The sequence below is a fragment of the Salvelinus namaycush genome, chromosome 9, assembly GCF_016432855.1.
Source record: "Salvelinus namaycush isolate Seneca chromosome 9, SaNama_1.0, whole genome shotgun sequence".
Lineage (NCBI taxonomy): Eukaryota > Metazoa > Chordata > Actinopteri > Salmoniformes > Salmonidae > Salvelinus > Salvelinus namaycush.
Genome location: NC_052315.1, coordinates 41315279 through 41329526, shown reverse-complemented (window position 1 = coordinate 41329526; position 14248 = coordinate 41315279). Strand labels below are relative to the sequence as shown.

At 45.6% G+C, this 14248-nt stretch overlaps 1 protein-coding gene across 4 annotated transcripts in view; it reads right to left on the bottom strand.

Moving 5' to 3' along the window:
* The window catches only part of mapk12a (mitogen-activated protein kinase 12a), a 31425-nt gene that overhangs the window by 15438 nt on the left and 1739 nt on the right, over positions 1-14248 (bottom strand). Inside the window, exon 1 of one of the 4 annotated variants that reach the window (XM_039001459.1) lies at positions 13640-13998. The exons of 2 other annotated variants lie outside the window; for them this stretch is intronic. In XM_039001459.1, the coding sequence (XP_038857387.1) occupies positions 13640-13758 (119 nt within the window). In that variant the 5' untranslated portion in view covers positions 13759-13998. Of the gene's footprint in view, positions 1-13639; positions 13999-14248 lie in introns of those variants that run through there. One more of the 4 variants, XM_039001458.1, reaches the window with a different exon arrangement.

The following is a 14248-nucleotide window of genomic DNA, read 5'->3' as shown; positions in this document are numbered from 1 at the left end:
GCAACCTGGCCAAGATAAAGAAAAGCAGTGCGACAAAAACAACAACACAGAGTTACACATGGGATAAACAAACGTACAGTCAAAAGCACAATAGAAAAATCTACGTACAGTGTGTGCAAATGTAGTAAGGTTAGGGAGGTAAGGCAATAAATAGGCCGTAGTGGCGAAATAATTACAATTTAGCATTAACAATGGAGTGATGGATGTGCAGGAGATGATGTGCAAGTATAGATACTTGGGTGCAAAAGAGCCTAAAAAAATAAATAACAATATGGGGATGAGGTAGTTGGGTGTGCTATTTACAGATGAGCTGTGTACAGGTACAGTGATCGGTAAGCTGCTCTGACAGCTGATGCTTAAAGTTAGTGAGGGAGATATGGGTCTCCAGCTTCAGTGATGTTTGCAATTCGTTCCAGTCATTGGCAGCAGAGAAAGGGAAGGAAAGGCGGCCAAAGAGGTGTTGGCTTTCGGGATGCCCAGTGAAATATACCTGCTGGAGCGTGTGCTACGCGTGGGTGTTGCTATGGAGACCAGTGAGCTGAGATAAGGTGGGGCTTTACCTAGCAAAGACTTATAGATGACCTGGAGCCAGTGGGTTTGGCAACGAATATGTAGCGAGGGCCAGCCAACGAGAGCATACAGGTCGCAGTGGTGGGTAGTATATGGGGCTTTGGTGACAAAACGGATGGCACTGTGATAGACTACATCCAATTTGCTGAGTAGAGTGTTGGAGGCTATTTTGTAAATGACATCGCCGAAGTCAAGGATCGGTAGGATAGTCAGTTTTACGAGGGTGTGTTTGGCACCATGAGTGAAGGAGGCTTTGTTGCAAAATAGGAAGCCGATTCTAGATTTAATTTTGGATTGAAGATGCTCAATGTGAGTCTGGAAGGATAGTTTACAGTCTAACCAGACACCTAGGTATTTGTAATTGTCCACATATTCTAAGTCAGAACCGTCCAGAGTAGTGATGCTAGGCGGGCGGGCAGGTGCTGGCAGCAATCGGTTGAAGAGCATGCATTTAGTTTTACTAGCATTTAAGAGCAGTTGGAGGCCACGGAAGGAGTGTTGTATGGCATTGTATGTATGGCATTGTTGTATGTATCGTTTGGTGGTTTGTTAACACAGTGTCCAAGGAAGTGCCAGATGTATACAGAATGGTGTCGTCTGCGTAGAGGTGGATCAGAGAATCACCAGCAGCAAGAGCAACATCATTGATATATACAGAGAAAAGAGTAGGCCCGAGAATTGAACCCTGTGGCACCCCCATAGAGACTGCCAGAGGTCCGGACAACAGGCCCTCCGATTTTATACACTGAACTCTATCTGAGAAGTAGTTGGTGAACCAGGCGAGGCAGTCATTTGAGAAACCAAGGCTGTTGAGTCTGCCGATAAGAATGTGGTGATTGACAGAGTCGAAAGCCTTGGCCAGGTCGATGAAAATGGCTGCACAGTACTGTCTTTTATATATGGCGGTAATGATATCGTTTAGGACCTTGAGCGTGGCCGAGGTGCACCCATGACCAGCTCAGAAACCAGATTGCATAGTGGATAAGGATTCGAAATGGTCGGTGACCAGTTTTTTAACTCAGCTTTTGAAGACTTTAGAAAGGCAGGGCAGGATGGATATAGGTCTGTAACAGTTTGGGTCTAGAGTGTTTCCCCCTTTGCAGAGGGGGATGACCGAGGCAGCTTTCCAATCTTTAGGAGATCCTAAAGAGATACGAAAGAGAGGTTGAACAGGCTAGTATTAGGGGTTGCAACAATTTCGGCAGATCATTTTAAAAAAAGAGGGTCCAGATTGTCTAGTCCAGCTGATTTGTAGGGATCCAGATTTTGCAGCTCTTTCGGAACATCAGCAATCTAGATTTGGGTGAAGGAGAAGCGGGTGGGTGCAGAGCTGTTGGCCCGGGGTAGGGGTAGCCAGGTGGAAAGCATGGCCAGCCGTAGAAAAATGCTTATTGAAATTCTCAATTATCGCAGACTTATCGGTGGTGACAGTATTTCTTAGCCTCAGTGCAGTGGGCAGCTGGGAGGAGGTGCTCTAATTCTCCATGGACTTTACTGTGTCCCAGAACTTTTTGTAATTAGTGCTACAGGATGCAAATTTCTGTTTGAAAAAGCTAGCCTTTGCTTTCCTAACTGACTGTGTATATTGGTTCCTGACTTCCCTGAAAAGTTGCATATCGCGGGGGCTATTCGATGCTAATGCAGTACGCCACGTTTTTGTGCTGGTCAAGGGCAGTGAAGTCTGGAGTGAACCATGGGCTATATCTGTTCCTGGTTCAAATTTTTTTTAATGGGGCATGCTTATTTAAGATGGTGAGGAAATACTTTTAAAGAACAACCAGGGATCCTCTACTGACGGGATGAGGTCAATATCCTTCCAGGATACCCAGGCCAGGTCGTTTAGAAGGGCCTGCTATCTGAAGTGTTTTAGCGAGCGTTTGACAGTGATGAGGGGTGGTCGTTTGACAGCAGACCCATTACGGACGCAGTCAATGAGGCAGTGATCGCTGAGATCCTGGTTGAAGACAGCAGAGGTGTATTTAGAGGGAAAGTTGATCAGGATGATATCTATGAGGGTGTCCATGTTTACTGATTTAGGGTTGTACCTGGTAGGTTCCTTGATAATATGTGTGAGATTGAGGGCATCTAGCTTAGATTGTAGGATGGCCGAGGTTCTAAACATATCCCAGTTTAGGTCACCTAACAGTACGAACTCTGAAGATAGATGGGCAATCAATTCACATATGGTGTCCAGGGCACAGCTGGGGGCTGAGGGGGGTCTATAACAAGCAGCAACAGTGAGAGACTTATTTCTGGGAAGGTGGATTTTTAGAAGTAGAAGCTCGAATTGTTTGGGCACAGACCTGGATAGTATGACAGAACTCTGCAGGCTATCTATGCAGTAGATTGCAACTCCACCCCCTTTGGCAGTTCTATCTTGACGGAAAATGTTGAAGTTAGGGATGGAAATTTCAGAATTTTTGGTGGCCTTCCTAAGCCAGGATTCAGACACGGCTAGGACATCAGGGTTGGCGGAGTGTGCTAAAGCAATGAATAAAACAAATTTAGGGAGGAGGCTTCTGATGTTAACATGCATGAAACCAAGGTTTTTACAGTTACAGAAGTCAACAAATGAGAGAACCTGGGGAATAGGTGTGATGCTGGGGGCTACAGGGTCAGGGTTAACCTCTACATCACCAGAGGAACAGAGGAGGAGTATGATGAGGAGTATGATAAGGGTACGGCTAAAGGCTATAAGAGCTGGTCGTCTAGTGCGTTGGGAACAGAGAGTAAAAGGGGCAGATTTCTGGGCGTGGTAGGATAGATTCAGTGCATAATGTACAGACAAAGGTATGGTAGGATGTGAGTACAGTGGGGGTAAACCTAGGCATTGAGTGACGATGAGAGAGCTTGCAGATGAGGTCTCCCCATGTGTGGGGTGTGTGACAAAAGAGCTATCTGCGGCATGTTGAGCTGGCCAAGGGGCTCTACAGTGAAATAAAATGATAACTAACCGAATTACGTTGGCAGACCAGTCGCGATGGATCTGCAGGGCTTCGTGTCGGCAATAAAGGGTCCAGGCCAATTGGAAAAAGAGGTATTGTAGCCCACGAATTAGCAGGCATGCCTCTTGTCTAACTGGTGCTTGCTTCGGGACAGAGGCGTTAGCCAGTTGTAGCCACTCGATTGCAGCTAGCTAGCTGCGATGATCCGGTGTAATGGCCCAGAGCTTGCAGAATACGGTGATGTGGTGGAGAGAAGCAGTCCGATATCGCGCTGTGCAGACTGGCAGTTATTGACCGAGCTAAAGGTGAAGACCGCTAGCCGTGGCTAACAGTGACTAGTAGCTAGTAGCTGGCTAGCATCTGATGGAGGTTCCAGTTATAACGTATAAAAATAGCAGATCCGTATCGCATTGAGTGGGGCGGGTTGCAGGAAAGTATATTTAGATCATAGGTGGAAAGTGAGATTAAAATATATACGAAAAAAACGAAAAACAAAATTTTCGTCCACTTTCCTTCTCCTCCCCGCCTCTCCTCGATTAACTTTGACCTTTTTAAAAGTAGGAAAGAGGATGGATATCTTCTTTACCAATTTGTCTTTGACCAATCAGATCAGATCTGAAAAATATCTGATGTGAGAAGTTCTGACGTCATTGGTCCAAATAACAATTAGTAGATAAAAATATCAGAATTGCCTGTGTAAAAGCAACCTTTGGAACACTGAGTTGATCATGTGTTACAAATTGGCATTCACCCAGAGTTAGTACTATCCGCGATCCTTGGGACGTCCATACCCTACGCTAAGAGAAAATGTATGCTTGATCTGAAAATGTGGTCGGAGGCGCCTTATGGATGGTGTGACGCAATTGCGAATCCTCTGGAGAGGTGCAAATGACAAATTGAGCTCCGTACCACATCGCCGTGCGCCTCTGAAATGTTGTAACAATGTGGAGGGCTCCATATAGTATGGAGCGAGATAGCTGCCAAAAGGTTGAATATATGTATCATTAGAATTGTAAGAAAATCCATACGGAAATTGTTTGGAAAACCCATGCGTGAAACATGAAATGTAAGAGTTAAATTAGATCTGTAAACTTACAAACCCTATGTTATGACTGAATTAACATTTACATGTTCAATTCTTATTTTAAGTCTCCTTTACTCGGTTACATATCTTTTTTATACTTATGTGGCATCTGCAAAGGACGAACCGAACGTAGCTAGTCGAAGTTAGCTAGTCAATCAAGCAACTCTCGCCCAGACGTTAGAGATGCTTTGCAGCTTCCGGTTTCATTTCCAAAATAAAAGTCTTGAGCTTGTTTTAGAACTGCATTAAATAACAACGTTATACCAGTAGATGGCGTAGTATAGGCTTGGACCTTCAGCAAATGACTTGTCTGAGAATGATAAAGACACAGAAGAGCCTTGTCTAGAATAACTGCCTGAGCGGCAAAATAGAAAATATTAATGTTGTAGGCTAGGCTTATTCTGTCATGCTGTTGTGTCTTATTTAATAGCCATATAATTGCATAATACATTTTTATAGCCTACTGTGGTGATCATGCAACCTAATGAATCACACTTTTTCCAGTATTTGGGAGCACGGACTGTAGGCCTTATATTAGGCATTTTGACTGTTGTATTTGTGAATTCCACTCTGTGTGTAGGCTTGTTATAGCCGTTTGCATTGCACAACCCCATCACGCAGAGGCTATAACCACATCAATAAATGAGACAAAACAAAATATTGATTAAGTATTGGCTATAACCTGTCCTGAGCGAAATAGCCAAGGGGCCCCAAATGGTCAAAACTATCCATGGCCTATTCTTATTGCTAGATCTGTTGTCCCTATCAGCCACTGCATGTGCTTCTTCAAGTATTTTGTTAAAAATCTATTAGGAGGCTATAATTAGAGGCCTGTGAGCTAAGGTCTCTTGTTAAGGGGAGCCCTGTAATAAAAACAGTTATAAAACACAAATAGAGTTCTAACATTATTCTGCAAGACACCAGTACCCAAAATAATAGCCTGAATGGCAATGCCTCCAAGTTGATGGCCTATTTTGTATTTGGATATGCCTAAATAAAACATTGACCTGAAGTGATAGGCTAAAGAACTTTAGAGAATTTCGATAGTTTTGAATACACACATGGATTTCAACAAACCCAGAGCATACCGGACTGCTCTTTCTCCACATCTCCGGTTTTCTACCGCAAGCTCTGAACCTTTTCACCTGGATCATCGCAGCTAGATAGCTGCTATCCGAGTGGCAAACCCCTGGCTAACGTCTCTGTCCCGAAGCAAGCACCAGTGAGCCTGGAACTAGCCTCGTGCTAGGCCCATCTCCCGGGTAGCTGAAGAGGTCCATCAGCCACTCCTTGGGCTACAATACATATTTTGCCAATTGGCTTGGACCCCTTTTACTGACGACACGGAGCCCCACCGATTCCACCACGACTGGTCTACCGACGTAATCCGCCCGAGGGCTTTCAACAGGCTCCTCCATCGCGACGTCCCCTGAAGACCCATCCGCTAGCCTGCTAGTCGTGGCCCGCTAGCTGTCTAGAGCATATCGAACTGTTAGCTGAAGAGGACCATCAGCCAATTTCTTGGGCTACAATACCTATTTTGCCAATTGACCTGGACCCTTTTACTGCCTACACGGAGCCCTGCCAATCCAACACGACTGGTCTGCCAACGTAACCGTCCGAGGGGGCTACAACAGACTACTTCCATCGCGACGTCCCCCCAAAGGCCCTTCTGCTATCCCCGGCCCGCTAGCTGTCTGAATCGCCGTGTCTCCAGCTCGCCTCCCACTGGTCCCTATGATCACTCGGCTACGCATGCCTCTCACTAATGTCAATATGTCTTGTCCATTGCTGTTTTGGTTAGAGATTATTGTCTTATTTCACTGTATAGTCTCCATCCCTGCTCAATATGCCTTAGCTAGCCCTTTTGTTGCACCTCCCACACCTCTCCAGAGACAAAACCTCTCATCGTCACTCAATGCCAAGGTTTACCTCCACTGTATTCACATCCTACCATAACCTTGTCTGTACATTATGCCTTGAATCTATTCTTCCGCACCCAGAAACCTGTTCCTTTTACTCTCTGTTCCCAACGCACTAGACAACCAGCTCTTATAGCCTTTAGCCGTACCCTTATCCTACTCCTCTGTTCCTCTGGTGATGTAGAGGTTAATCCAGGCCCTACAGCGCCTAGCTCCACTCCCATTCCCCAGGCGCTCTCATTTGTTGACTTCTGTAACTGTAAAAACCTTGGTTTCATGCATGTTAACATTAGAAGCCTCCTCCCTAAGTATGTTTTACTCACTGCTTTAGCACACTCTGCCAGCCCGGATGTCCTAGCCTTGTCTGAATCCTGGTTTAGGAAGGCCATCAAAAATCCTGGAATTTCCATCCCTAACTATAACATTTTCCGACAAGATAGAACTGCCAAAGGGGGCGGAGTTGCAATCTACTGCAGAGACAGCCTGCAGAGGTCTGTCATACTATCACGGTCTGTGCCCAAACAATTAGAGTTTCTACTTCTAAAGATCCACCTTCCCAGAAACAAGTCTCTCACCGTTGCCGCTTGTTATAGGCCACCCTCTGCCCCCAGCTGTGCCCTGGACACCATATATGAATTGATTGGCTCCCATCTATCTTCAGAGCTTGTACTGTTAGGTGACCTAAACTGGGACATGCTTAACACCCCGGCCGTCCTACAATCTAAGCTAGATGCCCTCAATCTCACACAATTATCAATGAACCTACCAGGTACAACCCCAAATCTGTAATCACGGGCACCGTCATACATATCATCCTGACCAACCTGCCCTCTAAATACACCTCTGCTGTCTTCAACCAGGATCTCAGCCTCATTGACTGCGTCTGTAATGGGTCTGCGGTCAAACGACCACCCCTCATCACTGTCAAATGCTCCCTAAAACACTTCAGATAGCAGGCCTTTCTAAACGACCTGGCCTGGGTATCCTGGAAGGATATTGACCTCATTCCGTCAGTAGAGGATGCCTGGTTAATCTTTAAAAGTGCTTTCCTCACTATCATAAATAAGCATGCCCCATTAAAAAAAAATTGAACCAGGAACAGATATAGCCCATGGTTCACTCCAGACCTGACTGCCCTCGACCAGCACAAAAACGTGGCGTACTGCATTAGCATCGAATAGCCACTGCGATATGCAACTTTTCAGGGAAGTCAGGAACCAATATACACAGGCAGTTAGCAAAGGCTAGCTTTTTCAAACAGAAATTTGCATCCTGTAGCACAAACTCCAAAAAGTTCTGGGACACTGTAAAGTCCATGGAGAATTAGAGCACCTCCTCCCAGCTGCCCACTGCACTGAGGCTAGGAAACACTGTCACCACCGATAAGTCCACGATAATTGAGAATTTCAATAAGCATTTTTCTATGGCTGGCCATGCTTTCCACCTGGCTACCCCTACCCTGGTCAACAGCCCTGCACACCCCACAGCAACTTGCCCAAACCGCCCCCATTTCTCCTTCACCCAAATCCAGATAACTGATGTTCTGAAAGAGTTGCAAAATCTGGACCCCTACAAATCAGCTCGGATAGACAATCTGGACCCTCTCTTTCTAAAATTATCTGCCGAAATTGTTGCAACCCCTATTACTAGCCTGTTCAATCTCTCTTTAGTATCGTCTGAGATCCCCAAAGACTGGAAAGCTGCCGCGGTCATCCCCCTCTTTAAAGGGGGAGACACTCTAGACCCAAACTGTTATAGACCTATATCTATCCTACCCTGCCTTTCTAAGGTCTTCGAAAGCCAAGTTAACAAACGGATCACCGACCATTTCGAATCCCACTGTACCTTTTCCGCTATGCAATCTGGTTTCCGAGCTGGTCATGGGTGCACCTCGGCCACGCTCAAGGTCCTAAACGATATCACAACCGCCATCGATAAAAGACAATACTGTGCAGCCTTATTCATCGACCTGGCCAAGGCTTTCGACTCTGTCAATCACCACATTCTTATCGGCACTCAACAGCCTTGATTTCTCAAATGACTGCCTCGCCTGGTTCACCAACTACTTTGCAGACAGAGTTCAGTGTGTCAAATTGGAGGGCCTGTTGTCCGGACCTCTAGCAGTCTCTATGGGGGTGCCACAGGGTTCAATTCTCGGGCTGACTCTTTTCTCTGTATACATCAATGATGTTGCTCTTGCTGCTGGTGATTCTCTGATCCACCTCTACGCAGACGACACCATTCTGTATACATCTGGCACTTCTTTGGACACTGTGTTAACGTTTTTTTATTTCACCTTTATTTAACCAGGTAGGCTAGTTGAGAACAAGTTCTCATTTGCAACTGCGACCTGGCCAAGATAAAGCATAGCAGTGTGAACAGACAACAACACAGAGTTACACATGGAGTAAACAATAAACAAGTCAATAACATGGTAGAAAAAAAGAGAATCTATATACAATGTGTGAAAAAGGCATGAGGTAGGCAATAAATCGAATAATTACAATTTAGCAGATTAACACTGGAGTGATAAATCATCAGATGATCATGTGCAAGTAGAGATACTGGTGTGCAAAAGAGCAGAAGAGTAAATAAATAAAAACAGTATGGGGGTGAGGTAGGTAAATTGGGTGGGCTATATACCGATGGACTATGTACAGCTGCAGCGATCGGTTAGCTGCTCAGATAGCAGATGTTTAAAGTTGTTGAGGGAGATAAAAGTCTCCAACTTCAGAGATTTTTGCAATTCGTTCCAGTCGCAGGCAGCAGAGAACTGGAAGGAAAGGCGGCCAAATGAGGTTTTGGCTTTAGGGATGATCAGTGAGATACACCTGCTGGAGCGCGTGTTACGGGTGGGTGTAGCCATCGTGACCAGTGAACTGAGATAAGGCGGCACTTTACCTAGCATAGCCTTGTAGATGACCTGGAGCCAGTGGGTCTGACGACGAACATGTAGCGAGGGCCAGCCGACTAGGGCATACAGGTCGCAGTGGTGGGTAGTATATGGGGCTTTGGTGACAAAACGGATGGCACTGTGATAAACTGCATCCAGTTTGCTGAGTAGAGTATTGGAAGCTATTTTGTAGATGACATCGCCGAAGTCGAGGATCGGTAGGATAGTCAGTTTTACTAGGGTAAGTTTGGCGGCGTGAGTGAAGGAGGCTTTGTTGCGAAATAGAAAGCCGACTCTAGATTTGATTTTGGATTGGAGATGTTTGATATGAGTCTGGAAGGAGAGTTTGCAGTCTAGCCAGACACCTAGGTACTTATAGATGTCCACATATTCTAGGTCGGAACCGTCCAGAGTGGTGATGCTAGTCGGGCGTGCGGGTGCAGGCAGCGACCGGTTGAAAAGCATGCATTTGGTTTTACTAGCGTTTAAGAGCAGTTGGAGGCCACGGAAGGAGTGTTGTATGGCATTGAAGCTCGTTTGGAGGTTAGATAGCACAGTGTCCAAGGAAGGGCCAGAAGTATACAGAATGGTGTCGTCTGCGTAGAGGTGGATCAGGGAATCGCCCGCAGCAAGAGCAACATCATTGATATATACAGAGAAAAGAGTCGGCCCGAGAATTGAACCCTGTGGTACCCCCATAGAGACTGCCAGAGGACCGGACAACATGCCCTCCGATTTGACACACTGAACTCTGTCTGCAAAGTAGTTGGTGAACCAGGCAAGACAGTCATTAGAAAAACCGAGGCTACCGAGTCTGCCGATAAGAATATGGTGATTGACAGAGTCGAAAGCCTTGGCCAGGTCGATGAAGACGGCTGCACAGTACTGTCTTTTATCGATGGTGGTTATGATATCGTTTAGTACCTTGAGCGTGGCTGAGGTGCACCCGTGACCGGCTCGGAAACCGGATTGCACAGCGGAGAAGGTACGGTGGGATTCGAGATGGTCAGTGATCTGTTTGTTGACTTGGCTTTCGAAGACCTTAGATAGGCAGGGCAGGATGGATATAGGTCTGTAACAGTTTGGGTCCAGGGTGTCTCCCCCTTTGAAGAGGGGGATGACCGCGGCAGCTTTCCAATCCGTGGGGATCTCAGATGATACGAAGGAGAGGTTGTATCTCTGGACATGCTGGTCTCAATGGGTGAGGTCACCGCATGTGTGGGAGGTGGGACAAAGGAGGTATCAGAGGTACGGGGAGTGGAACTACGGGCTCCATTGCAAACCAAAACAATGATAACTAGCCTGAACAACAGTATACAAGGCATATTGATATTTGAGAGAGACATACAGTAAGGCATAAAGTAATTGCAGGTCTTGATTGGGAAAGCTAGCTAAAACAACAGGTGAGAACAGCAGCTAGTCAGCTAACACAGCAACAGCAGGTAAAATGGCGATGACTAGGCAGAGAGGGTCGGATTAACTACACACAGAGCCTGAGTTAAAACACAGAGCCGACAGATAAAACACAAATAAACAGAATGGAGTACCGTGAATTAATGGACAGTCCAGCAGGCATCAGCTATGTAGCCAAGTGATCATAGTGTCCGGGGGGCAGCCGTAGATGGAGCAGGGAAGCCGCCACTACGCTAGCACGCGGCGTTTAAAGTTAGTAGCCCGGGGGTGGTCTGCTCAGACGGAGGGGGTCTGCTCAGACGGAGGCCGGTTGAGGGCACAGCGGATGGGGTATTCGTCGGCAGACCAGAGGTGGTGGTGCGGCGGGGCGCCGTGTCGACAGAGAATCCAAGCCAGATGGCGAAAGAGGTATTGTAGAATTTTGTTTGCTAACTGGTGCTAGCTTCGTGGCAGTGGCCCTAGCTGCAAGCTAGCTGTGAGGATCAGAAGTAGTGGCTCAGGGATTACGGCAGGAATCCGGCGTTGTTGTGGAGAGACAGTCCGATGCTGGTAAATTGGTGAGTAATATCCAGGCTAATAACAGGGCTGGTGTCTGTGCAGAAGGTAAAAGCTGCTAGCAGTGGCTAAAAATGACTAAATAGCTTGTAGCTGATTAGCTGGTTAGCTACTGGGGGTTCTTGAATGTGTTCCAAAGTTAAAAAAGTTTTTAAAAAATAATAGCGATTCCGTATCACATTGGTGAGGTAGGTTACCGGAAGGTATAATCGAATTAAAAATCGAAAAGAGATAGAATTTTTTTTTTTTTTAAATATATACAAAAAATACGGAAAATACAAAAGTACACGAGAGGACGAAACAAAACACGCTTACACTGCTACGCCATCTTGGATTGCTAACCTCCAGACGAGGTTATGGATTGCTAACCTCCAGACGAGCTTCAATGCCATACAACACTCCTTCCGTGGCCTCCAACTGCTCTTAAATGCAAGTAAAACTAAATGCATGCTCTTCAACCGATCGCTGCCCGCACATGCCCGCTCGTCAAGCATCCCTACTCTGGACGGTTCTGACTTAGAATATGTGGACAATTACAAATACCTAGGTGTCTGGTTAGACTATAAACTCTCCTTCCAGACTCACATTAAGCATCTCCAATCCAAAATGAAATCTATAATCAACTTCCTATTTCGCAACAAAGCCTCCTTCACTCATGCTGCCAAACATACCCTCCGTAAAACTGACTATCCTACTGATCCTTGACTTCAGCAATGTCACTTATAAAATAGCCTCCAATACTCTACTCAGCAAATTGGATGCAGTATATCACAGTGCCATCTGTTTTGTCACCAAAGCCCCATATACAGTACCACCCACCACTGCGACCTGTATACTGGCCCCCACTTCATATTCGTCACCAAACCCACTGGCTTCAGGTCATCTATAAGTCTTTGCTAGGTAAAGCTCCGCCTTATCTCAGCTCACTGGCCACCATAGCAGCACCCACGCGTAGCACACGCTCCAGCAGGTATATTTCACTGGTCACCCCCAAAGCCTATACCTCTTTTCTCAACTGGCCTACTTGGTTAAATAAAGGTGAAATAAAAAAATTAATAAACTGGGCAGCAGTGTCGCAATGGCGGGAAGAGCCTATACGAGACTAAGACCACTGCAACAGAGTTATTGTAAAGTGTGGAAATAAGTTTGTCAGACTTAGCCTACGTTTAACCTCTCTCTTGTTAATTTCAAAGTCCATATGTTCATGACCCGATTCATATAAATTGTGTCAAATTATTTAAAATTCATATTTACCCCTCCTACAAAACATGATTTGGCAAGATGTTGACAGAATAAATAAATATCTAAATATTTTATTAAAAAGGTTTGTTTCACGCATGGCTTTTCTTACGATACGTATGTTCAAACATTTGGCAGGTATCTCGCGCCATAGTATAGCTCCGCAATTACATGATTGATGTAGGCGAGGGCGGGAGTGTATAAACACAAACTCACCTCCATGACAACCTTCTTCACACAACAGCTCTGTGCTGCTCCGAGAAGCGCAAGAAGTGTGAATGCCCTGACTTCTGCGGAGGCCATATCACCGTAAATGCGGACGTCGGAATTACCATGCAGCGCATTTTACCCTTACAATTGTAAATATAAACTTCAATGGGGGTAACTAAGGGCGTCCCAAGGATCCCGGATTGCAAAAACCATTCAGCCAGCCAACACAACTCTGAATACGCCCACAAAGTTAATCATTGATAACAACAATGTAACGACCTCATGCTGTGAGCCACACAAAGGTATTGTGTCTAGAGTACAACGGCAATAAGCAATTGATTTAAAGCACATCTGTTTCTTTCGTTTTTGATTATATACACATTTGAAGTATGTAATAATAATACACGCTTTATTTGAGTTGTATCATACAGATTGTCATTCTACAGACATAAATTACATGTGTAGGTCTATTGCAAAGACCAGGGAGGCTAGTCAGTAATCCAGAGGCTGTGAAATTTTAAAATGGGTTGATATGATAGAAATTAAACGTGTCCCTTAAATAAGGAAGTGGCGCTCTTTTGTGTGAAACTCGAGAGAAGCTATAGCTTTTCTCTCGTTTTGTTCTACTGCGAAAAACTAAACATTCATTTAATCAGGTGCGCTAAATTAGGGTTTAAGTGAAAAACAACATGACTGTAGCTCTCCAAGAACAGTGTTGGAGAGCCCTGCACCAAGCTATGTCAAAGTGCAACAAAGCATGTAACGTTAGCCTGACATCTCTTCCCACCCCAGTTGCCACGACACTTACCAGACTGTACCGTACGCCCCTGTCCCCACCTGTTTTAGATCCCTGTACCGCTCCGGTACCTCCCAGGTGGTTTTGTTCACGTCCTGGCGACAGTAGCCAGGTCTGGTCCGGCTCGACATCTTATTTGACCCGATTTAACAAATCTAGTACGTGTTCCAAGAAGTGATTCCCCAGTTTCGTTTACACACCCATTGTCCTACCTATGCGTTCTTGAATTCATTCTCGTCACCGAATGCGCAGCGCGTCGACCGCGCAGCTATAAGATGCCGCCCGGGGTCAACCACAGCACAGCCACTCCCGAGTCTCATGAAGTGTGGTGTGACAAGAGTCACTAACTAAAAAAGGACATGCATATGTAGACCCATGCTGGGTGCACAATACAAGTGCTGATTAGTGTTGTATGAGTTCTATTTCGATAAATAACTCTGCAGCGTAGAATAGATTGTCAAGAAAGCACCCTAATCAATTCCTATTATTAGATCACCTGGAAGATAAGAATATCAATGGTATACAGCAAGGATCGAATACAAGTATGACTGTGTGTAAGATTAATTGTTACAGGCCAGCTTGTTGTTGCTACTGCCTCCTATGTGGCTTTCTGCCTTGGGC